Source organism: Hyla sarda, chromosome 3 (assembly GCF_029499605.1).
Source record: "Hyla sarda isolate aHylSar1 chromosome 3, aHylSar1.hap1, whole genome shotgun sequence".
NCBI lineage: Eukaryota > Metazoa > Chordata > Amphibia > Anura > Hylidae > Hyla > Hyla sarda.
Window position 1 is genome coordinate 13,952,928 of NC_079191.1, and position 26,356 is coordinate 13,979,283.

The 26,356-nt window shown below is 43.8% G+C and overlaps 2 protein-coding genes across 4 annotated transcripts in view; both read right to left on the reverse strand.

The window, feature by feature from the left end:
• Positions 1-20,457, reverse strand: part of LOC130360501 (fibrinogen-like protein 1) — a 108,775-nt gene extending 88,318 nt beyond the window's left edge. The window contains exon 1 of the mRNA XM_056562998.1: positions 20,387-20,457. The gene's annotated coding sequence lies outside the window, so the exon portion shown is untranslated. The remainder of the gene's footprint in view (positions 1-20,386) is intronic.
• Positions 20,458-24,241: 3,784 nt separating this feature from the next.
• Positions 24,242-26,356, reverse strand: part of EFR3B (EFR3 homolog B) — a 235,255-nt gene continuing 233,140 nt past the window's right edge. For all 3 annotated transcript variants that reach the window (XM_056563781.1, XM_056563783.1, XM_056563782.1), the window contains one exon: positions 24,242-25,187. In XM_056563781.1, the coding sequence (XP_056419756.1) occupies positions 25,082-25,187 (106 nt within the window). In that variant the 3' untranslated portion in view covers positions 24,242-25,081. The remainder of the gene's footprint in view (positions 25,188-26,356) is intronic.

Below are 26,356 nucleotides of genomic sequence, written 5' to 3' on the forward strand. Positions count from 1 at the left end.
GGAAAAACATAGAGGGGGGGGGACATAGGGAGGGGGGGAGTAAGAAGGACACAGGGAGGGGGGGAATAATAAGGACACAGGGAGGGGGGAGTAAGGCTCGGTTCACACCACGTTTTGTTAACTACGGTCCCCGTATACGGCTGGGAGGAGGGGGGCGGGGCTTAATCGTATTCGGGAACCGTATTTTATTCAGCCGTATTCGGGAACCGTATTTTATGCATGTCTATGAGCCGACCGGTGTGAACTGCAGCCTCCGGTCGGCTTCGTTTTCGGCCGTATGCGGTTTCCCGACCGCAAGCAAAAGCGTGGTCGGCCACGTTTTTGACTGCGGTCGGGAAACCGCATACGGCCGAAAACGAAGCCGACCGGAGGCTGCGGTTCATTCCGTTCGGCTCATAGACATGGATTAAATACAGTTCCCGAATACGGCTGAGTGCGGGCGCCGCGATTAAGCCCCGCCCCCCTCCTCCCAACCGTATACGGGAACCGTAGTTAACAAAACGTGGTGTGAACCCAGCCTAAGAAGGACAGGGGGAGGGGGGAGTAAGAAGGACACGGGGCCTTGTCTATTTTGCTTGGGGCCCCCAAATTCCTTTCAACGGCCCTGCATGGGGGTCCAACCACTAGGACTGCCAGCAATCATTAGAATGGAGGCCAATTGTTTCCTGAATTATTGTAGCAGCCGCACACAAGCTCAGCCACAGCTCCATTCACTGACAATAGGACACCTGGATATTGCAGAGTGCAGCTCATGGCAATGTTTGGAAGCCCCATAAAGAATGAATGGAGTGACTGCTGAGCATGTGCGTTGCCACTACATTTGTCCAGTGGGGGCCCCAGTGTTTGGACCCCCACCAATCCGCTAATTAGCCCCTATTCTGTGGATAGGGGATAACACCTTTAAAGAGGTATTCCAGTGTAAGCTAAAAATGTAAAAAATTAAAAAACAATATTCTGCTGGGGTCAGGGGACAATAGAATAAAAAGGGATACTTAGCGAGCCCTGGTAAGGTCCATCGCAGGTCCTGATCGCCTCTACTTCTCTCTTCTTTTTGCTTCCAAAACGAGCCCTTGAAGCAGTCACTGGTCGCTGCAGCATTTAATCTCAGCATGGGATTGGCTGAGCCAGAAGGTCATGACCTGATCGCTCGTCATGGATGTAGAAAAAGAGAGAAGATCAAGGGAACACTTACATTGACGTGATCTAAGGTGATACAAGGTGCTCAACCCCAAGTGCAATTGTGCACCTACGTTGGACTGGAGGACCTGCACCTATGGATCACAATATGGTTTCACAACTGTGGTTAATGTAAACAATGACCCTCAAAACTGATGTAAAACTGAGACATTAGCCAGTATATCAAGGGACCCGACAAAGGCAAACGGGCCTTTTGCCTTTTGATTCCATTCCCCCACCACAGCAGCACAATGTTTTATAACCAAACACTGGAATACCCCTTTAAGGGTCTTTTCTGCTTTCTTAACCCCTTAAGGACCAAGTGTTTTTCCGTTTTTTTGCACTTTCATTTTTTCCTCATTACCTTTTAAAAATTATAACCCTTTCAATTTTGCACCTAAAAATCCATATGAGGGCTTATTTTTTGGGCCATCAATTCTACTTTGTAATGACATCAGTCATTTTACCCAAAAATCTATGAGGAAACCAAAAAAAATTATTGTGCGACACAATTGAAGAAAAAAACACCATAAGGGACTATAACATGCATTACATTGATCTCTCATACTGTTCATTGCTATGCCATAGCATAGCATTGATCAGTGTTTCTGCCGCTTGACCTCTCCTGCCTGGAGAGGGATGCCGGGATTTCACCGCGGCGGTCCTGAACAGCACCACTGAGCTGTTTACTTTCGTTTTAGATGCGGCGATCAAGTTTGATCACCACGTCTAAAGGGTTCATGCCGGACATCAGCCGATCGGTGATGTCCGGCATTAGCCGGGGGTCCTGGTTGCTCATAGCAACTGGGACTAGCTGGGTATGATGCGCACTCACCTGCTGAACGCGCGTCATACCTTGGGAGCTGCAGATGGAGTTAATTTACGTTCATTTGCGGCAAAGGGTTAAATCAACTGGCCCCAGAAAGTTAAACAGATTTGTAAATGACTTCTATTTAAAAAATCTTAATCCTTCCAGTACTTATCAGCTTCTGTATGGTACATTTCTTTTAGAATTTCCTTTCTTTCTGAACACAGTGCTCTTTGCTGCCCCCTCTGTCCATCTTAGGAACTGTCCAGAGCAGGAGAGGTTTGCAATGGGGATTTGCTCCTGCTCTGGACAGTTCCTGAGATGGACAGAGGTGTCAGCGGAGAGCACTGTTGTCAGACAGAAAATAACTACATAACTTCCTGTGGAGGATACAGCAGCTTAAGATTTTTATATATAAGTCATTTACAAATCTGTTTAACTTTCTGTCCCCAGTTGATTTAAAAAAAAGTTTTCCATCGGAGTACCCCTTTAATGCAAATGGAGGAGACCACAGAAGGAACTCAAAAGTAGAGCGTGCTCTATGGTGCTTTGCTGTCATGTGGCGATGACCACTTCTGGACCACGATGGAAAATAAAAGGAACCTTATTAGATATAGGACAACGCATATTGAGAGGTGAAATCCTCCCTTCCTCAGGTCTATTCTACTGCGTCCTTGAGGTCTCAGACTGGGATTTGACCCTCAGGGGACCAGACAAAGGCAAACGGGAACCATCGGCTTAAATGTTTTGTATTGCACTGTGATATGTGGTGCTGCTGATGGGGGATGTTTTGCGCTGCACTGTGGTAAATGGGGCTGCGTGGGGGAGATGTTTTGTTCTGCACTGTGGTATTTGTTGCTGCTGGGAAGGTGTTTTGTGTTGCACTGTGATATGTGGTGCTGCTGATGGGGGATGTTATGTGCGGCACTGTGGTAAATGGGGCTGTGTGGGGGAGATGTTTTGTTCTGCACTGTGGTATTTGTTGCTGCTGGGAAGGTGTTTTGTGTTGTACTGTGATATTTGGTGCTGCCGTTGGGAGGGGGGTGTTTTGCGCTGCACTGTGGTATTTGGTGCTGCTGGTGGGGTGTTTTGTACTGCACTGTGGTATTTGGTGCTGCTGTTGGGGAGGGGGGTGTTTGGTGCTGCACTGTGGTATTTGGTGCTGCTGGTGGGGTGTTTTGTACTGCACTGTGGTATTTGGTGCTGCTGTTGAGGAGGGGGGAGTTTTGTGCGGCACTGTGGTATTTGGTGCTGCTGGTGGGGAGGGGGTGTTTGGTGCTGCACTGTGGTATTTGGTGCTGCTGGTGGGGTGTTTTGTACTGCACTGTGGTATTTGGTGCTGCTGTTGGGGAGGGGGGTGTTTTGTGCTGCACTGTGGTATTTGGTGCTGCTGTTGGGGAGGGGGGTGTTTTGTGCTGCACTGCGGTATTTGGTGCTGCTGGTGGGGTGTTTTGTACTGCACTGTGGTATTTGGTGCTGCTGTTGGGGAGGGGGGTGTTTTGTGCTGCACTGTGGTATTTGGTGCTGCTGTTGGGGAGGGGGGTGTTTTGTGCTGCACTGCGGTATTTGGTGCTGCTGGTGGGGAGGGGGGTATTTTGTGCTGCACTGTGGTATTTGGTGCTGCTGTTGGGGAGGGGGGTGTTTTGTGCTGCACTGTGGTATTTGGTGCTGCTGTTGGGGAGGGGGGTGTTTTGTGCTGCACTGTGGTATTTGGTGCTGCTGGTGGGGTGTTTTGTGCTGCACTGTGGTATTTGGTGCTGCTGTTGGGGAGAGGGTGTTTTGTGCTGCAGTGTGGTATATGGTGCTGCTGGTGGGGTGTTTTGTGCTGCACTGTGGTATTTGGTGCTGCTGTTGGGGAGGGGGTGTTTTGTGCTGCACTGTGGTATTTGGTGCTGCTGGTGGGGTGTTTTGTGCTGCACTGGGGTATTTGGTGCAGCTGGTGGGGAGGGGGGTGTTTTGTGCTGCACTGTGGTATTTGGTGCTGCTGGTGGGGTGTTTTGTGCTGCATTGTGAAATTTCATGCTGACCCCAGGCTAGATTCTTTAAAAAATACAGACCTCAGACCAGACCTTATATAGACTTCAGACAAGGTAAAACTTAAAAAAAAAGACCCCAGACCAGACTTGCCTTACTATAGGCCCCCGATTCCTGCGTTCACAGACTGCAGACCAGACTACCCCCTGTCCTTTATAATACAGGTATCTTCTTACGAGGCAGAGAGGCCTTAGGTACCTGCACCTCTAATGACTGTATTCATTTCATTTGCCGTCTTTGCTTTTTTTTTTTTTGCATTTTTCTTTAGATTTTTATTAAGTTGCGTTTGAATTTTATCATACTGACCCCTCCCTTGTGTGTTATACATATACAGTGGTCCCTCAACATATGATATTAATTGGTTCCAGGAGAACCATCATATGTTGAAACCATCATATGTCGAGTACATATGTCTATGTAAAAATGGTAATTGGTTCTGGGGCCTCGGAACCATTGTATGTTGAATACATATCTCTATGGGAAACTGCTAATTGGTTCTGGGATGACCATTGTATGTGGAGTGTATGGGGAGTGTTTAACAAACCAAGGTGCCTCCAGGTGTTGCACAACTACAACTCCCAGCATGCATGTACAGCCATTGACTGTCTGGGCATGCTGGGAGTTATAGTTTTGCAACAGCTGGAGGCACACTGATAGGGAAACATTGATGTATGGGGTGTATTGTGTGTATATGTATTGTATGTGATGTGTGACATCGCATACAGTACTGTACAGTTCTTTAAATACCTTCAGGGGGGGACAGAATGTCCTCCATTACCATCCTGCCGACTACAGCTCTATAGGAAAGGAAGGGGAGGGCAGCCAGCAGCTCATTGGATGCCTGCAGCAAGATGCTGCAGGCTATTGGCTATGGCTGCACTGGGGGGCGGGGCTTACACAGAGCTCACAGTGGAAGCCTGTATGAGTTAGCAGGACAGCATGTGAGTAACAGGAGGCAGAACGGGGGACACGGGGACATTAAACAACTATCTGTCAGATGCTGAAGTTGTCAGCGCTGTCAGATAGCTGTTTGTACGATGGCCCCGACACACAGCAGCATCATATGTCGATGCTGCCTTCAACATACGATGGGCTCTGAGAGGCCATCATATGTTGAAATGATCATATGTCGGGGCCATCATAAGTCGGGGGGTCACTGTATATTTTTTTTATAATTGGTAATGTGCATAACAAACTGTACATCTATGGTTCTTTTCATATGTGTACGTGTGTATATATACAGTGGTCCCTCAACATACGATGGTAATCCGTCGTTTGTTGAAACCATCGTATGTTGAGGGATCCGTGCAATGTAAAGTATAGGACAGTGGTCTCCAACCTGCGGACCTCCAGATGTTGCAAAACTACAACTCCCAGCATGCCCGGACAGCCAACGGCTGTCCGGGCATGCTGGGAGTTGTAGTTTTGCAACATCTGGAGGTCCGCAGGTTGGAGACCACTGGTATTGGAGGTTATACTCACATGTCCCCGCCGCTCCGGTCCATCACCGCTCGTCACCGCTGCCCTGGATGTCGCCCTCCATCAATGTCACCGCGTCCCTGTGGTGTCCCCGACGCTCCAGGAAGGTCTCTGCTGCCTGGGAACGTCGCTCTCCGTCGCCGCCATCACGTCACTACACACGCCACTCCTATTGGATGACAACGATGGAGAGCGCCGACGATGCAGGGGATCCTGAAGAGGACGCGCCGGAGCCCCGAGGACAGGTAAGTGATCTTCAGCGGACCACACGGGGCACCGTAAACGGCTATCCGGTGGCAGCTGAAGCAGTCTGCGCTGCCGGATAGCCGTTTATGCGATGGCCCCGACATACAAAAGCATCGTATGTTGATGCTGCCTCTAAGAGGCCATTGTATGTTGAAATGATCGTTTGTTGGCGCCATCGTAGGTCGGGGGGTCACTGTATATTTATATATATATATATATATATATATGTATATATATAGTTCTATTCACTGGAAAGCACATTAAATCTACAATACATGACTGAAATAGGCCATCCTTACTGACACAATGGTAAGTTCTAGTACCGGCACCCGACATGAACCAAGGCACGGACAACAGAGAGAACGTATTGTATTACATCTTCTAAACATCCCATCATTTTCTATGAGAGATGAACATGGGTGACACATTATGTAGGAAGAAGCCATGACTACGGTGGACTGTGAATCATCTTAGGTCTTTTCTCTTCATAGTTCACAGTCCTTGCAGAACTAGATAAAAGTGGAGGCATCACTAGGACATCAAAGAAGAAAGGACGTGCAAAGTAGCTCTTGTGCCATCTTTTCCAGGTAGCTATACATTAAAGTCAGTGTTTCACTCCAACTAGGTGTCTTAGAACATGATTGGATGCGCGTTCTGTGCCCATGGCAGAGGTCACAGAATAGAAAATCAGATACTCATCTGGCGCTCGCAGGATCCGTCCAGGTGGTCAATAAGGTAAAAGACTACAGGTGTGGTAAAGAGTTCAGTCTTTATTTGTTCATAAAGGACAGACAACGCGTTTCGAGGGATCGCCCCTCTTCCTCAGGTCATGGGTACAGAGACAGGTAACATAATGCTTTTTATATGCACAAAAAGACCGCGAAAATCGGCTGGTTGGGTGACGTCACAGTCAGGTGTGCTTGTCAGGGAGGGGCAATGGGAAAGGTAAAGAAAAAAAAAAAAATTTTTTTAAAAAGGCAGTGTTGAAATACTGTTTGCAAATGCTCAAAATGTCTTTGATATTTAAGTCCATAGCAGGGGGGAAAGGTGATTGTGAGTTTTGCCGTGGTTGAGAGTCACTCGGTCTGATGCTTGCGCTTCGTGCCGTCCGGTCATGGATGCGTGCTGGTACTCCGTGTATCGTTGGGGTTTCTGGTGGTTATCATCGTATGCCGCTGCGGTTGGCAGGTTCTCGGTTCGGCAAGGGAGGGGCTGTGGAGGTGCCTTGTAGGCGCTGCAGTCCCCCTGTCCGCGGACCACCGCCGCGCATGCGCAGACGGCCGTGTGTCAGCGGAGCAGTACACAGGTAAGGGAGGATATTGGCCGTATTGTACCTGCTACTTTTTCGGGATATGAAGCAGGACATATGTACGATAATGTTTCCGTTTTGCCATTGTCATTTATCAAAGTCCCACGTAATTGCGGAGGCAAGGCAGTGGGGGGGCGTGGGTGAGACATATTGGTGTCATATGTAGAATGGGTGCACATCGGTAAAACACATTAAGTGTTTGTGGTGCAGACGTCCGGAGTAAGTGTTCTCCAAAGTTCCAACATCTTATGGACTTTTGGAGAGTAAACTTATCTACAACTTCCGATTACGTGCCAAGATGAAGGCCAATGTTTTTGTCAATGAGAAGGATTTATAAATACATTGTAGACAGATGAGACGTAGCACAAGGTGGATCATCCACAAGATTAAATAAGTATATAAAAGCGCTATAATATTCCACCGCACCACCCACACAACCCCAGGTAGAAAACAATGACGTTTTGAAGAAGTAAACAGTAAGCGTCATGCGACAACTTTTCAAGGACCTGAAGACGACATTAAGACAATCAACTCAGACTAAGAAACTATTGTTCATCTCAAGATTATATAAATGTCATAGAAACAGAAGAACATCAACACGTGAACATTACAGTGAATATATCATTCATCAGCCGGACCAAGGTTTTCTGGATCTTTATATGTCTTAAAGTCATCATCATACTTTTCTAGTCGTCGTCATACTGAAAGTTCAGACCCCGACTAGAATAAGCCAAGAGAAGTGCATGCTAAACGTGTTCTCTCCTGGCTGTGTGTCACTTGACCAAGACCACCGGAATGAGTAAAGTCTATGGGGTCATCTTGGTCACGTAGAAACAGATCAGGGAGAGAAGAGCTTGGATACACGCTTCTCTCCCTGCTTCTGGTGGTTGGTAGGGGTCTGAACAACTCTGAAGACCCTGACCGATAAAAACTATTGACACCTCCCTCGGACATGTCAAACGTTTTATTTTATGACAGATGCACCTAATAATTCATGTGGAGTTGCTCCATTTTTAGTGGGCAGCTTATTGTGCTTGGTCTCTGGTTATAGATACCAAGATAGATTCCTTACAGCAAGGTCTGATCTGCAGTTTATGAAAGGGTTAAGGGTAGGATTGGCTCAACTACTGAGACATATATATATATATATATATACATTTTTTTTTATTGATAAAATATATTTATCAATTTAAAATTTTAATTAGGATAATAGGAAAGAAGCATGTTAAGAGAGGAATATCTAGAATTAGGAATATATATATATATATATATATATATATATATATATATATATATATAATATGGGGCATGTATGGGCAGGGAAGAGTGAAGCCCTAAACACACCTTCTCCCACTTGCCTGGCCTACATGCGTACGCCCCCTAGGCAACAGGTCCACAACCACGGTGAAAGTCCCTGTCTGAGTAAGTGCAGGGAGTAAAATGTCAACAAAATAAACTTACAATACAGATGGAGGTCGGGACACTGTCAGGAATCACACGCACAACAGAAATTAAAAATATACACACAATATGTCACAGTCCACAGGCTGAGTCAATGCCAAGAGATAACAGAAAAGCCGAATCGTAGAAACAAGAGAGAAGTCAGAGAGTGGAGACAATGGGTCAAATATGTTAGTAATACAAGATACAGTACAAACGCTTCATAACCAAGCAAAGGAAAAAAGAGAGCGGCAACTCACCGAACTGACGTCGTTCGACTTCTTTATTGCATGTAATACTCACATAAAATCATAGGGAGGGGACATACACAGGGGGGATTCCAACAGGCGACAAGCTCCGTTTCGCACCGATCAGTGCTTCATCCGGCCATACAACTTTGTCTGGATTAGTGCACTTTATACACAGGTAAGACCCATTAGTGACCACCCACACACGTGATTCACAACATCTGAGGGGAGGTGGAGCTTTTACAGGTATACTGCGGGGTCTGCTTTTTCATTTAACCCTAAAGGGCCCGTTGCATTGGATCTCAAAATACAATTCAACTCCCTTTTGAGAAGTGTCCTCTCTGTATTTTCTCCTTCTCTGTGTTCTATTTTTTCAAGACCCACAAATCGGAGGGTTTCAGGGTTATTCCCATGAGCCTCTCTTACATGGGATATTAGACGGGGTGCCCCTTGTCTGTCCGTGCGGATGGAGTAAAAATGCTCCCTAATCCGTGTCTTTCCAATGTAATAAAAGCCGCATGGGCAGAAAATAGCGTACACAATGGCCCTCATTTACTAATGTGAACCCAAGTCTTTTTCAGTCACATGACCTATGCGACACTGTTTGCGACCAAAAAAACACTCCGTTTTGAAAACTCTCCGAGTGTTTAGTAAAACACACCAAATGGGTGGGTTTTAAACGAAATGGGGCGTGTTCTCGGAGTATAAGGTGAAACACACGGAAAAAGTGTGAGATTTTGAAAATGAAAACCCGACAGCCAGCAGCAGTTGGAAAGTTCATAAAAATGGAGGGTTTTTAAAGGGGTATTCCAGGAAAAAACATTTTATATGTATATCAACTGGCTTCAGAAAGTTAAACAGATTTGTAAAGTATATGTGTTATAAATATAAAATATTTATAGATACCAGTCCTCTAAAGTACTGCAGATATAGGGTGGAAGTAAAGTGAAGAATAAAGAAATGGAACAGATAGTATAAATGAATGGAAAATTATTTATAACAATTGATGTATGTCGTCACCTTTAGCAGGGCCCTTGCGTGGGGTGAACGGCGATACTGGTTGATAACAATAAAATATATAATGGTATTAAAATGTAATTAAAAATATTATTAATATTAATGAAAATATCAATTATGATAAATATGCTGTAAAAAATTAATCTCACTCGCTTATTGCACTTATTGGACCATATAGCTACTGAAGAAAATGTTCGTGACATTGAAACGCGTCTAGCTTGCCACAGTATATACGCTATTGCACAATAACCACAAAGACTATCATAATTGCCATCCGAGATTACCTACGTGAGTCCCGGACATCATCTCTACAGGCCGGACGCCTGCCGTGCCAGCCCGGGACCCACGAACCGCCGGAGAACCACTCACCCATCACACAGACGGGCTCACACAAGACGCAGCCGTCCCCAGCACAGGACGCAGTCGTGACAGCCGCACCAGCCGTGACAGCCGAAGCAGTAACCTATCCTGCAGTGGGTGAGTGGTGCTGTGCAGCGTTAATCATTACAAGTGTTACACAGTCAGTACGCTTCTAAGACACCTCTACATCTACTAGTAATACCATCACAATCACCAACGAACTATACCTATGAACTGTATCTACAAACTACATAGGAGGTATACACAAGTATACAATCTCACCAACTGTATCATTTATGGATCCAATACACTGAATGGACTAAGTGCAATAAGCGAGTGAGATTAATTTTTTACAGCATATTTATCATAATTGATATTTTCATTAATATTAATAATATTTTTGATTACATTTTAATACCATTATATATTTTATTGTTATCAACCAGTATCGCCGTTCACCCCACGCAAGGGCCCTGCTAAAGGTGACGACATACATCAATTGTTATAAATAATTTTCCATTCATTTATACTATCTGTTCCATTTCTTTATTCTTCACTTTACTTCCACCCTATATCTGCAGTACTTTAGAGGACTGGTATCTATAAATATTTTATATTTATAACACATATACTTTTTTAGCTATAGGCCTTTTTGGGTGAAGGCAACACCGTTAACCTCAAGTACCATCTCTATCCTAGGTGAGCTACACACACTACATATTCTATAGATTTATAAATTACTTCTATTAAAAAAATCTTAATCCTTTCAGTACTTATGAGCTTCTGAAGTTAAGGTTGTTCTTTTCTGTCTAAGTGCTCTCTGAGGACACCTGTCTTGGGAAACGCCCAGTTTAGAAGCAAATCCCCATAGCAAACCTCTTCTAAACTGGGCGGTTCCCGAGACAGGTGTCATCAGAGAGGACTTAGACAGAAAAGAACAACCTTAACTTCAGAAGCTCATAAGTACTGAAAGGATTAAGATTTTTTAATAGAAGTAATTTACAAATCTGTTTAACTTTCTGGAGCCAGTTTTTCCCTGGACAACCCCTTTAATGATGTTCACAACAACAGCCATTAGAGACGTTATTTGCATCTCTCAGGATAGATTAACGAGCTGGCGGTTGATTTTGTGCCCTTTCGTCAGCCTTTCTTTACATGGACTATTTGTGTAAACTTTAAAATTAATTTTGATAAGTGATGGATATGTTGATTGTTATTGCTTTGAACATAGTCATTTTCTACAAACGTCCTCTCTTCTCAATAGGGTCTCCAAGTCTGCATTTAAAAAAAATAAAAAAATTTTTTTTTTACTCGCCTAGTTTGTGCGACCAAACAATATTCCGTGTGACAGAAAATACCCGACACTTGTAACACAATAATAAATAAGGTGAGAAAAATAATGGAGGAAAAAAAAAAAAACTCTCCGGTCTTAGTAAATGAGGCCCAATGTTTTGGGATTTGCAGGTTATCAGAAACATGGGCCCCAATCTTATGTACCTGACGGCCATCTTGTATTTTAGATTTCCTTTCGGGGCAAGGTCGCCCAATCACGTAGTTTTCCTTTTTTTTTCTCCTGCTCTCAGGACATCTCCTATTGTTTTGTTCTTTTTATACGTAATTCTTGGTCTCCTATATGGACATTTATCAACGGGTTTAGTCAGGTTTTCTTTACTATTATTGTCGCAAAATTGTCGCAACTGCGACTACGCCATTTTTCGTGCGAAATTTTGACTGGAAAGCCAGAAAAGCAAGTTTTCCAAAAATTAACTACGTAGTAATAATTTTAAAATGGACTACGGGTAGTCAGGTATTTATTAACTGCGACAGTCGCAACTGCGCAAAAAAAAAGTCGCAACAGGGTTAAAAATTGACTAAATTTACTCCAGTTCAAACATGGAGCAGAAAAAGCTACTACCAAAGTAAAAAAGGGAAAATTGCTTACGTGAAAGAAAATGATCAACAGGCTGAAACCAGATGATAAATACGTCACACATACCGTATTTTTCGCCGTATAAGACGCACTTTTTCTTCACCAAAACTGGGGGGAAAAAGTCGGTGCGTCTTATACGGCGAATACACCCCTATCGCGGCGGTCCCTGTGGCCATCAACGGCCGGGACTCACGGCTAATACAGGACATCACCGATCGCGGTGATGCCCTGTATTAACCCTTCAGACGCGGCGATCAAAGCTGACCGCCGCGTCTGAAGGGAAAGTGACACTAACCCGGCTGTTCAGTTGGGCTGTTTCACCGCGGCGTCCCGAACAGCCCGACTGAATAGCCGGGTTAGTGCTTACAGGACACCGGGAGGGACCTTACCTGCCTCCTCGGTGTCTTCTCCGTTCAGGGATCCCCTGTATGGCCGGCGCTCTCCTTCCTCGTCATCATGTCGTCGCGTACGTGCGTAACAACGTGATGGCGGCGACGGAGAGCGAGGATACCCGGCCGGCAGCGGAGACGTTCCGGAGCGACAGGGACACGGCGACAGCGATGGAGCGACATCCAGGGCAGCGGTGACGGGTCCGGAGCGGCGGGGACACGTGAGTATTACCTCCTATGCAGTGGTCTTCAATCTCCGGACCTCCAGATGTTGCTAAACTACAACTCCCAGCATGCCCGGACAGCCAACGGCTGTCCGGGCATGCTGGGAGTTGTAGTTTTGCAACATCTGGAGGTCCGCAGGTTGAAGACCACTATTGAGTTCAAAATCTTTATTTTTTTAGATTTTGCCCCTAAAAATTCTGTGCGTCTTATACGCCGGTGCGTCCTATAGGGCGAAAAATACGGTAAGCAAAAAAAAAGTAAGGAAAAAATTACTAAAAAAAAAAAGGATCCATAAGCAAACATTGATAAATGTCCCTCATTGTCGCTACAGTCTTTAATGTCTCATCTGACTCTAGAATCTACCGATTTCTTCTTGTTGCTGCTTCTATCGTTTTATTCATTGGGGAATTATTGAATATGAAGGTGAAACATTTCTCTGGAATTACTTAGATTTTTTCACATAATAAAACATTTCTGTCTTTCTGGTTTGCTTTCAGTCTACTTTTTTATTAATTCGTTAGGATAAGCTCTTTCTTTTACCTTAAAGGGGTATTCCAGGAAAAAACTTTTTATATGTATATCAACTGGCTCCAGAAAGTTAAACAGATTTGTGAATTACTTCTATTAAAAAATCTTAATCCTTTCAGTACTTATGAGCTTCTGAAGTTAAGGTTGTTCTTTTCTGTCTAAGTGCTCTCTGATGACACCTGTCTCGGGAAACGCCCAGTTTAGAAGAGGTTTGCTATGGGGATTTGCTTCTAAACTGGGCGTTTCTCGAGACAGGTGTCATCAGAGAGCACTTAGACAGAAAAGAACAACCTTAACTTCAGAAGCTCATAAGTACTGAAAGGATTAAGATTTTTTAATAGAAGTAATTCACAAATCTGTTTAACTTTCTGGAGCAAGTTGATTTTCTATTTCAATTTTCTAACTTTGAAGCTCTCTACTTGTAAGAAAAATGGTTATTCCAAATAAATTTTATTTTTATTCACAAATACAATATGTCCACTTTATGTTGGCATCATAAAATGGACATATTTTAGCTTTTTGGGAAAATTTGAGGGCTTCAAGGTAGAGCAGCAATTTTCAAAAATTTCATGAAAATTGCAAAATCTGAAGGGACAGATGTTACAGAACTACAACTCCCAGCATGCCTGGGCAGTCTAGGCATGCTGAGAGTTGTAGTTTGGCAACATCTGGAGGGCTACCGTTTGGGCACCACTGTAACAGTGGTCTCCAAACTGTGACCCTCCAGATGTTGCAAAACTACAACTCACAGCATGCCCAGACAGCCTTTGGCTGTCTGGGCATGTTGGGAGTTGCAGTTTGGCCTTCCTAGTGGTTGCCACAGTAAAGATCACTTTACTTTCACTTTCATTCCCCCCCCCCCCCCCCCGCCACCGTAGTTTCCCTACCTGAGCCAGGATCCAGCAGTCTCCAGCGACGATCGGGGGTCCCCAGGCATCTTCTCCTCCAGGTACCGGCCTCCATCTTCTCCTCACGTTCCCCTCGACATCCAGGGGTGGCAAAATCCATGGCAACCCACTGTCCTGCTCTGCCATTGGTCAGAATCAGTTCTGACCAATGGCAGGGGATAGGAGGAGATCGCAGCACTGCAACCTCGCTCCTAGCCCTCAGGATGATCGGGGCTGTTAGTGACCGCTCCGATCATGCCTATTTTCCAGGTGATCGGGTCACCAGAGACCCGATAGCCCGGAATGGCAGAAAATCGCATGTCTGAATTGACATGCGATTTTCTGTGATCGCCGACATGGGGGGGTCTCAGGACCCTCCCGGTCCGATCCCCACCCGGCTAGCGGCGGGGACCGGAATTCCCACGGGCGTGAGCATACGCCCCACGTCCTTAAGGACTCGGGATGCAGGCCGTATGCATATGCCTAGCATCCTTAAAAGGTTAAATATAAGAGACAAAATCAGAAAATTGTTTCCAGGCTGAGAACAGCACAGCACTCTGCACTCCTGTCTTTCCCCCATGCTGATGTAACTAGCAGTTGCAGTGTAACGCTGTGGTATATGCAATTCACACACACACACACAATTAAGGATTGCTTTGAGTGTACACATATTTTTCCTCAAAGATTGCCAAAAACAAATTTGCATATGTACAGGAGACCGCAGTCCCCATTGGGGTTCCGGTCTCCTGTCTATACCAGGTATCCGCATATTTAAAGGTACTTTTCATTAAAACGAAGTACAGGCCTTCACATATGAATTCTACAAAGGCATTCGACTTGCCGGTCTGCAACAGATATTCTTTTACAGCCTGTACACCCGCATCATGTGGGATGCGGGTGTACAGGCTGACAACGTCTATGGAGCATATCTTGAAGCCTTCCTCCCGATATAGATCCTCGTGTGTCTTTTGTGTAGGACGGGAAAGAGGGCAGAAGGGGTTTTAGGAGCCAGTCTATATACTGGGAAAGGTGCTCTGTCACTGAGCCGATCCCGGAGTGTAGCGACTAGGAGACCAAGAATTACATATAATAAGAACAAAACAATAGGAGATGTCCTGAGAGCAGCCCAGAACAAGGAGAAAAAAAAAGTAAAACTACATGGTTGGGCGACCTTGCCCTGAAAGGAAATCTAAAATGTAAAAACTGAAATTACTGTAAATATAACATGGCAGTCAGGTACATAAGATTGGGGCCCATGTTTCACACAGTAAATGAACTGATAACCTGCAAATCCATAAACATTGTGTACGCTATTTTCTGCCCATACGGCTTTTATTACATTGGAAATACGCGCCGCCAGCTGTTTGGGCGGATTAGGGAGCATTTTTACTCCATCCGCACGGACAGACAAGGGGCACCCCGTCTAATATCCCATGTAAGAGAGGCTCATGGGAATAACCCTGAAACCCTCCGATTTGTGGGTCTTGAAAAAATAGAACACAGAGAAGGAGAAAATACAGAGAGGACACTTCTCAAAAGGGAGTTGAATTGGATTTTGAGATCCAATGCAACGGGCCCTTTAGGGTTAAATGAAAAAGCAGACCCCGCAGTATACCTGTAAAAGCTCCACCTCCCCTCAGATGTTGTGAATCACGTGTGTGGGTGGTCACTAATGGGTCTTACCTGTGTATAAAGTGCACTAATCCAGACAAAGTTGTATGGCCGGATGAAGCACTGATTGGTGCGAAACGGAGCTTGTGGCCTGTTGGTATCCCCCCTGTGTATGTCCCCTCCCTATGATCTTATGTGAGTACAGTGGTTCCCCAACATATGATGGTAATTCATTCCAAACAACCCACCGTTTGTCGAATCCATCGTATGTTGAGGGATCCGTGCAATGTAAAGTATAGGAAGCTGTACTCACCTGTCCCCGCCACTCCGGACCAGGTCCTCACCGCTCCCGATGCTGTCCCAGGGGCTCCTGATGCTGTCCCGCTGCTCCGGCGTCTTCTTCAGGATCCTCCGGCTTCTTCCGCATCTTCCCCAGGGTCCGGGCCTCGCTTTCTGGTGACGTTATTACGTTGCAGCGCCAGCGTGGCGTGCGTCACGACGTAATAACGACGCCGGAAAGCGAGGCCCGGACCCTGGAGGAGATGCAAAAGACGCCAGAGGATCGCGAAGTGGACCCGGAGCAGCGGGGATAGGTAAGTGAACCTGCCCGGGATGCTTAAACTGCTATCCGACAACAGCTTAAGCATTTTGCGCTGTCGGGTAGCAGTTAATGCGATGGTCCCGACATATAAAAGCATCGTAGGTCGATTTGATCATATGTCGGGGCCATCGCATGTCGGGGGGTTACTGTATTACATGCAATAAAGAAGTCGGACAAAGTGAGTTCGGTGAGTTGTCGGTCTCTTTTTTCCTTTGCTTGGTTATGAAGATTGCACCACTGTGTATACCAGAGTACCACCACACGCCCGCATTGCAGTATATATCCACCCCCACTCTCCGTCTCCTTCCTACCACGTAGTGCCGGTCTGACTTGCATATAACTATAGTAAAAACGCTAGCTAGGAGTATGAGCTCTTTCGCAGGCGACACCTGGATGAATAATGAGGGTTTAAATAGGGAGCTAAGCAGGTGAAAAGCCAACGAGGTCAGCTGACCATCCAGAGAACAGGGCGTTTCCACAATAACCAGAACAACAAAAGACCTCAGTGCAGATTAACCCTTCTGGTTCTTACATTATATATCAAAATCAATAAGGAGACCATATACTAGAATTGGTCTGCAAGCTCTAAAACGTCATATCCAAGGTTGCTCGGACCTTCACATAAATTGGTTGTTTTCTCCTCTATTTTCTTGACCATTGTCCTACTTGTGTCATTGATAGAATTCTCGAGGGCGGGACCTGAAGAGATTGTCTTTTTCAAGGGTGTAAAACATTCCCAGGACCTTCACATAAATAGAAATTGTTCGCTTTCGCCTCTGCATTCTTGACCTTTATTTCACTTAGGTCATTGATCGGATCCTCGAGGGTGGGGCTTGAAAAGATTGTCTTTTTCTATGGGTGTCAGAACTACAGGTAAAAATCTGCTTCGTCTTTAGAGTTAATTCCTTTTGACTTAGCCCCTTATCATCCTAACTAAGCCCAATCTATATGTAGAGGGTATGGAGAAACTGAAATACTCAGACACGTTCCATGAAGCACTTTAGATAACTCCAATGGTCACCGACCAATCCTTCTAGGGGAGAGAACTGGTTAGATATACCATGTCACTTTTTGCCTTGTAGATTCCTATGGAAGGGGAAATAAACATTGTGTTCTTCCCCAAAAAAATTGTAATGGTAAAATGGTGGATTATGGACCCATAGTTGGAATTGGGCTCAATGCTGAAGATCCATACAAGGATGTGTAAGACATGCGTGAGACCTTCTTCTAGACCAGAGGTCTCAAACTGTGGCCCTTCAGATGTTGCAAAACTTCAACTCCTAAATCTAATGCCACAATTATTCTGGCCCAGTCCTGACCCCCTCCATTGTGTACAAAACACAATGTCCTATCCATTGGACCAGGTCTTTGACTACCTCTACTGACACTGCTCCGCACTCCAGATCGTGACATTGTACAATATAATTTCATTGCCATAAGGGGAGAAGTAGATAAGTTCTACTAATGCATTCGGGTTGGATTGCACCAATTATTAACAACATTAGGAGATATAATTTCTCAGAAATTGATACAAATTGTTCAACTTGAACATTTGCGCCGTCTGAAGGATTTGGGCCCAGCATTCTAGAGATGGCGCGGCCCTCGACGTCTACTGATATCCTGTTATTATATAAATGTCTCTTATTCAAGTACAAAATTATGGCAATAAAAAACAAAAATGTCATCATCACAGAGAACAACAATTTAATAAGGAGTCTGAGAATCCTGAACGCAACATGTAATCGGCCCCTCTACATTCTGCACATTGCTTCTCCATCGGGGGGGAGGGGGGGTAGAATTGGAGGTTACGGTCGGAGGTCCATACGCTTATTTTTTCTGCAATATTTACGTTTCCATAACAAACAACCAAAAGAAGTTAAGTCACAGGCTTTTTAGGGTGTCCCACTGAAAACTAGACCGCCATTGGGCTGCCCCGGTATACAATATGTACGGAAGAAGTCAGTCTTGGGTCAGCTGGCTTCCTGTAAACTATAGGATGATATCATTGTTCCGGGGCGTGCACAGGCATTTTTTTTGGGGGGGGGGCAGGGGCTCAGGGAAGAAAAAAGGGCACTTTTTTATATATTTTTTTTATTGATAAATATATTTTTCAATTTTAAATTTTATTTGGGATATTTGGGATATCAGATCCAAGGTTGCTCGAACCTTCCCATAAATTGGTTGTTTTCTCCTCTATTTTCTTGACCATTGTCCTACTTGTGTCATTGATAGGATCCTCGAGGGCGGGGCCTGAAGAGATTGTCTTTTTCAAGGGTGTAAAACCTTCTCTTATGGTGGAGAACCCCTTTAAATTATCCCATCCATATGTGCTCAGGGGAGATGAGCTGTCACCAGATTTGTCTGGCAGTGGTTGTCCCCTCTCTCTCCACATTTAGAACACATGCATGTTTAATCAAGCTAAGCGTGCGCATGTATGGGGGAGGAATCTGGAGAGAAAAGAGTCGGCTGACCTAGAAAAGGTCACATTCTTTTTGCATTACCAAGAAGACACCAGACATCGGATGTATCAAAAAATGGGAGAAGAAAGAAGAGCAGCAAGAAAAAAAAAAAACAAGGGGGCGGCTTATAAATAATTAATTATGGAGAAAAATACCATCAAGATGGAAGACAATCACCCCCACCCGAATTAGCTACAAAAAACAAACAAAAAAAAGATAACTGAGGCGAGCGGCGTCCATCTCACACGTATCACAGAACCTTGTTTATTACGGCCTCGATTTACATATAAAATTTATCAAGTCGCCCGTGACAAGTGTAACATTTATAGTGAAAAGGGCACAAAGACTAAATCATTAACAGGAAGACAAAAACAGCAGAATGTTCCCCAGAACCGGGCTACGCGTCCTTCGGATGTAATGAGAATCACAGAGATACGTCCAGGAAAAGGGAACGCATCAGGAAAACGTCAACTGCGCCAAAGAAAGAGGGAAAAGGTTCTTCTACAGGATTATAAGGTTTCCTCTCTATGAAATTAGATGACGCTTTAATAATATATATTTTGTTAAATCTTCCCAAAATTTTTTATTTTTTACTGTACGGTGAACGGTGTAAATTTAAAACTCGTATAACCAATGACAAAATCTATTTCCACTACATAAAAAGACGTAACAAAAACGTAAACAAGATATATAGGAATCCCAAAATGGTAGCAATTAAAACTTAATCTTTTCATGCAAAAGAACAATCCCCCACAAGGTTTTAATTAGGATATTAATGAAAAAAAATTAAAATGACATTATTTGGAAGGTGGAGATGGAAACACAAAAAAAAATGCTTGGGCATTAAATGGGTACTCCGCCCCTAGACATCTTATCCCCTATCCAAAGGATAGGGGATAAGATGTCTGATCGCAGGGGTCCCGCCGCTGGGGACCCCCGCGATCTCTTTGCTGCACCGGTGTTCGTTTAGAGCGTCGGGTGCAGCGCCGGAGGCTCGTGACGTCGTGGTCACGCCAGGCCGTGACATCACGGCCACGACCCTCAATGCAAGTCTATGAGAGGGGGCGTGACGGCAGTCACGCCCCCTCCCATAGACTTGCATTGAGAGGCGTGGCCGTGATGTCACGGCCTGGCGTGACCGTGACGTCACGAGCCTCCGCCCGGCATCGCCAGTCATCCGGCAAGGAGCAAAGTTTGCTCCATGCACCAGATGTCTGGGGTGCCGCAGCTTGCGGGGTTCCCCAGCGGCAGGACCCCCGCGATCAGACATCTTATCCCTTATCCTTTAGAATGATAAAGGAGATAAATTGTATAGGGGCGGAGTACCCCTTTAAGGCAGAAGTTATGAGGGGAGAAGGAGTTATAGTAAATATAAAAAAGAGCTAATTTCTTCCAAAAACAGCGCCACACCTATACTTATGTGGTATTACAAATTGGCCCCAACTGAAATGAGCTGCAATACCACAAATAACCTGAGGACAGGGGTGGTGCTGTTTTTGTAGTAATCACCTGGATAACCTCTCTATGTGGGAGCCATGAATGGAGCCTGTATCACAGATGTATCACATTTCTACACATATATACCAGAAATTACAAACATGCCTCCTCAATAATAATTTGTTTTTCTCTAAATAAAAACCTCTTTTTCTTCCTATCCAAGTCTTCCTGATCTGGTGAGGCTCGTCCCCCATCTTCCTCATTACCACAAGGATTCTTCTCAGTCACCGTGGTGGCCTTTGTTGTTATGACTGTGGCTGTAGATGGAGATGCGGTCACATGTTTGTTGCTGAAGACAGTAGCACCTAAGTTCATCCTCTACGAATCCCTGTAAATCTTTTGTGTCTCTAATCTCTATGAATCCTCTCGGTGTCTCTATGAATCCTTTAAAACAGGTTGATATGGCCTCTGGTGTCTAGCTGGAGCCTCCACACCGAGTGACAGAAGTACCATCCTTCCTCTATCCCAAAGTATAAATTGTGAGTTAAAGTTTTGAGGTAAAGATGTGAGGCAACATTGTGAGGTAAAGATGTGAGGTATAGATGTAAGATAAAGATGTGAGGTATAGATGTAAGATAAAGATGTGAGGTAACGGTGTAAGGTAAAGATGGGAGGTAAAGATGGGAGGTAAAGATGGGAGGTAAAGATATGAGGTAAAGTTATAAGGTAAAGATCTGAGGTAAATATGTGAGGTAAAGATATGAGGTAAAGATGTAAGGTAACATTGTGAGGTAAAGATGTGAGGTATAGATGTAAGATAAAGATGTGAGATAAAGATCTGAGGTAACAATGTGAGGTAAAGATGTGAGGTATAAATGTAAGATAAAGATGTGAGATAAAGATCTGAGGTAACGATGTGAGGTAGAGATGTAAGATAAAGATGTGAGATAAAAATCTGAGGTAACAATGTGAGGTAAAGATGTGAGGTATAGATGTAGGATAAAGATTTTAGGTAAAGATGTGAGGTAATGTTGTGAGGTAAAGATGTGAGGTATAGATGTAAGATAAAGATGTGAGGTATAGATGTAAGATAAAGATGTGAGGTAAAGATCTAAGGTAACGTTGTGAGGTAAAGATGTGAGGTAAAGATGGGGGGGTAAAGATGTAAGGTAAAGATGTGAGGTAAACATGTGAGGTAAAGATATTAGGTAAAGAATTGAGGTAAAGTTATAAGGTAAAGATTTGAGGTAATTATGTGAGGCAAAGATGTGAGGTAATGTTGTGAGGTAAAGATGTGAGGTATAGATGTAAGATAAAGATGTGAGCTAAAGATCTAAGGTAACAATGTGAGCTAAAGATATTAGGTAAAGAATTGAGGTAAAGTTATAAAGTAAAGATTTGAGGTAATTATGTGAGGCAAAGATGCACCATGTGATATATGTGAGAGATCAGAAAATATGACGTGATGTGTGTGAATGGAGACAACCAGGGTGCGAAGATCATCTATGATATAGATCGAGACATAAAGAATCGGCACCACAACAAGTTTTTTCTTTAGAAGCCCAAGACAAGTTTATTCATCACAGGGTACAATGTACAGTGGTCAGTCAGTCAGTCTACACATCATCCATAGATGGAGCATCGAGGAGGTAAAAACACATGGGTGAGACCGTGAGGGGACAACACTGAATAAGGCCGGACACTTAGGACCACATAGGAGTCGACATCCTTATCTTGTGTAACCTTATTCTAGACATATAAAAGAGATGGATGCTATACACTGGCATGAAAAGTAAAAAACTTAAAGGGGAACTCCATGTCTAGAAACCAAGTGTGGATCTCCAGCTATCGCAAAACTACAACTTCCCACCATGCGGGAAGTTGTAGTTTTGCAACATCTGGAGGTCCACCACTAATCTAAGATAGAACAGGAAGTAGAGAATATCTTAGACTATCTCCACTCACATGGCGCATTAAAGTCCAGTGGGAGGAGCCAAGATTAAATCATCACATGGCCTGCGAAATAGGCATGTGCCCCCTGCTGGGGAACAAAAGATTAATAACAAAGTGACAAACATCTTGATTTCAAAAATATTTCTCCTTGACACCTTGAGTTTATTTTTTTAGTTTTATTTTTTTTACTTTTTTTCCCTCACAAGTGAATAAAAAGGTTAAAATAATATCCTAAGATTTTTCATGATTTTTTTTTTTCTTATTGTCCTAACTCCTTTAATGTGCTAATTATTTCTGTCACCCATCTAATCATGGAGTCACCCGGGCTTCATAGAAACGCACAGACCCTGCTCTCAGTTTTATCAATAGGAGTTTAGGCATCTAAAAAGCCAATAAAATCATATAGAGGATATAGTAGTTTTTACAACAAAACCATAGTGTGAGGGACACATCTACACACGACACACACGTTACTCTATAATCCAGATACCAGATAGGTCCCTATATTAACATTTTATTTTACTTATGGGGAGGGGCTCCATTTCATATATTTTCTATTTTAAAATGTTAAATAAGTAATTTAATTATTTCTATAGTTTTTATATCATCATCATTAGTTATCTACACAATATGTCAATCAATGACTGAGCAATATAGGGGGCGGCAATTCATCCTTAAACCCTATTTTATTCTTTGGGGCCAATATAACTGCACAGAGAATACTCCGGAACATGAATAGGGGTAACTGACCCCTAATATTTAATTGGGGATTATATTATATACATATATGTAAAAGTGAAGTCACTTATTAATTAAATTACCCATTACTTATATTCCAGAGCTGTACTCACTATTCTGCTGGTGAGGTCACTGTGTATATACATTACATTACTTATCCTGTACTGATCCTAAGTTATATCCTGTATTATACTCCAGAGCTGTACTCACTATTCTGCTGGTGAGGTCACTGTGTACATACATTACATTACTTATCCTGTACTGATCCCGAGTTATATCCTGTATTATACTCCAGAGCTGTACTCACTATTCTGCTGGTGAGGTCACATTGTACATACATTACATTACTTATCCTATACTGATCCTGAGTTATATCCTGTATTATACTCCAGAGCTGTACTCACTATTCTGCTGGTGAGGTCACAGTGTACATACATTACATTACTTATCCTATACTGATCCTGAGTTATATCCTGTATTATACTCCAGAGCTGTACTCACTATTCTGCTGGTGAGGTCACTGTGTACATACTTTACATTACTTATCCTGTACTGATCCTGAGTTATATCCTGTATTATACCCCAGAGCTGTACTCATTATTCTGCTGGTGGGGGTTACTATATAAATACATTATGCTACACTAGCAGAATAGTGAGTACAGCTCTGGGGTATAATACAGGATATAACTCAGGATCAGTACAGGATAAGTAATGTAATGTATGTACACAGTGACCCCACCAGCAGAATAGTGAGTACAGCTCTGGAGTATAACACAGGATATAACTTCGGATCAGTACAGGATAATGTATATACACAGTGACTCTATGTATATGCAATACATATGCTGTGTAACAAGGACGGGCTGCTAGATTATACTCCTGTTCATCAAGGTTTTGACACAATAATGGGCCCCAAAGATCCAGCAGAAGACGACCACATTTGGATCAGAATGTGCAGCCAATCATTTGTCTGTATATTTCACAAGGTCAAATAACCAGGTGCCTGATGCAATGATAAGACCTCTACGTGTTCTGTATAGATGAAGGGCGGTCCACCAGGATCATCTCCTCTCATAAGGACCATGATAATCAGTCATTCTTCTTCTTCCTCACTTGCTCTTGATGGTGGTCATATCCCACGTTATCTATGGGGCCACCATGGTTACATTGTGCCTCTGTTCTTCTTCCTCACTTGCTCTTGATGGTGGTCATATCCCACGTTATCTATGGGGCCACCATGGTTACACTGCGCCCCTGTTCTTCTTCCTCACTTGCTCTTGATGGTGGTCATATCCCACGTTATCTATGGGGCCACCATGGTTACACTGCGCCCCTGTTCTTCTTCCTCACTTGCTCTTGATGGTGGTCATATCCCACGTTATCTATGGGGCCACCATGGTTACACTGCACCCCTGTTCTTCTTCCTCACTTGCTCTTGATGGTGGTCATATCCCACGTTATCTATGGGGCCACCATGGTTACACTGCGCCCCTGTTCTTCTTCTTTCTTGGGTTATAGTTCCCCCGTCTTCCTCCCGGTCTGTTGCTCCTGGTAAGGACGGCGTCTCACATAGAGATGGATACGATGAACCTTCTGGCTCTGTATCTCCAAGGCCAGTAGAGTTTCTTATTATGAGATTCAACAGCACTATACATCCGCTGCCATTCATGAGCCGCCCACGGTGCCCGATGAACCTTCCCATTCATCATCTTCCTTTCAGCTGCAGAACATGTATCTCTGGTTATAGAACTCCGAGTCTCAACTTCACCGATAACTTCAGAAGATATGACCGTGTCCACCGCTCTACCAAGCCTCGGTCAGTCCAAGCGTCCGGCTCCTATTGTGGGACGTCCATACACACTGGGAATAGGAGAGCACTGCTACATCACTGCACCGGTCTCCATGCAGACACGGACCACGCTGAGGGTTGTGAGGCAATGCATCGGGCCGACTCATGGGACTTAAAGGGTTTCTCTCCATGATAAACGTAGATCCCTCAGGCTGTACAGGAATTCATACAAGAACAATGCAGCACGGAGAAGACATCCATAGGTTTTAGTGCAAACAGAACATTATTTCCGGACATAACCTGGCACAAGTGCGGCTGGAAGAAGAGGGTGACCCCGGTGGAGAGTCTCAGTACTGCAGGTCTCTCGTAGAGAGAGGAACATGCTGTAGAGCAGGACACGTGTTAGCTTGTGGGAGATCAGTAGACGCACAGATCAGGGAATTTCATCTCGTACACAGGGATGGAGTGGTTCTGGGATTGGCCAAACGCAGCTGTGATGGTGCCGGAGGGGCTCGGCGGAGGACTGTAAAACACAAAGAGTAGGGACTATGGTATTTACTGGGCACTGTCAGATACAAAAACGTTTGATATGTTGTAAAACATGCAAAACCAAATTTCTTTTATTAGAAACTTTTCAGTATTTCATACAGAAAAACCAGTCAAACAACTGCCCCCCCTGCCTGCTTGGACACCTACTAGTCCTGCTGTGTCCATGCATCATCCCCTATGTCTTGGACACACTTCCTGGATTGACAGCTGTGAGCGCAGGGCTCAGAGCTGGAGGAAAAATCCTCCCACTGTCATCTTGTGTCCCGCTACTGTCAGTGAGGACAAGCTGGGAGTTGTAGTTTTGCTAATGCTAGGAGAGATGTGAGCAGACAGCATACTGAGGGAGGGGGCGGAGACCTGCACAGTGAGGCCACGCCCCCTCCCTTTGAGAGGAATTCAGACTAGTGAGGTAAATTAAAAGTGTAATAAAAAGATAAATAAAGGTGCTAGACACATAAAAATTAGATGTACATGGTCAGGATTAGGTACTGAGGGATAGATTAAAACAAATGTTTTTTTGTTGGATCTGACGGGTACACTTTAAAAAAAAGGGGAAAGCTTATCCAAGTAGATATATGGATAGATATGAGACAGACAGATAGATATGAGATAGATAGATATAAGATAGATAGATATGAGATAGATAGATAGATATGAGATAGATAGATAGATATGAGATAGATAGATAGATATGAGATAGATAGATATGAGATAGATATGAGATAGATATGAGATAGATAGATAGATATGAGATAGATATGAGATAGATAGATATGAGATAGATATGAGATAGATAGATAGAGAGATAGATATGAGATAGATATGAGATAGATAGATATGAGATAGATAGATAGATAGATAGATAGATATGAGATAGATATGAGATAGATAGATATGAGATAGATAGATAGATAGATAGATAGATAGATATGAGATAGATAGATAGATAGGAGATAGATAGATATGAGATAGATATGAGATAAATATGAGATAAATATGAGATAGATAGATATGAGATAGATATGACATAAATATAAGATATATAGATAGATAGATAGATAGATATGAGATAGATATGAGATAAATATGAGATAGAGAGATAGATAGATAGATAGATAGATATGAGATAGATATGAGATATAG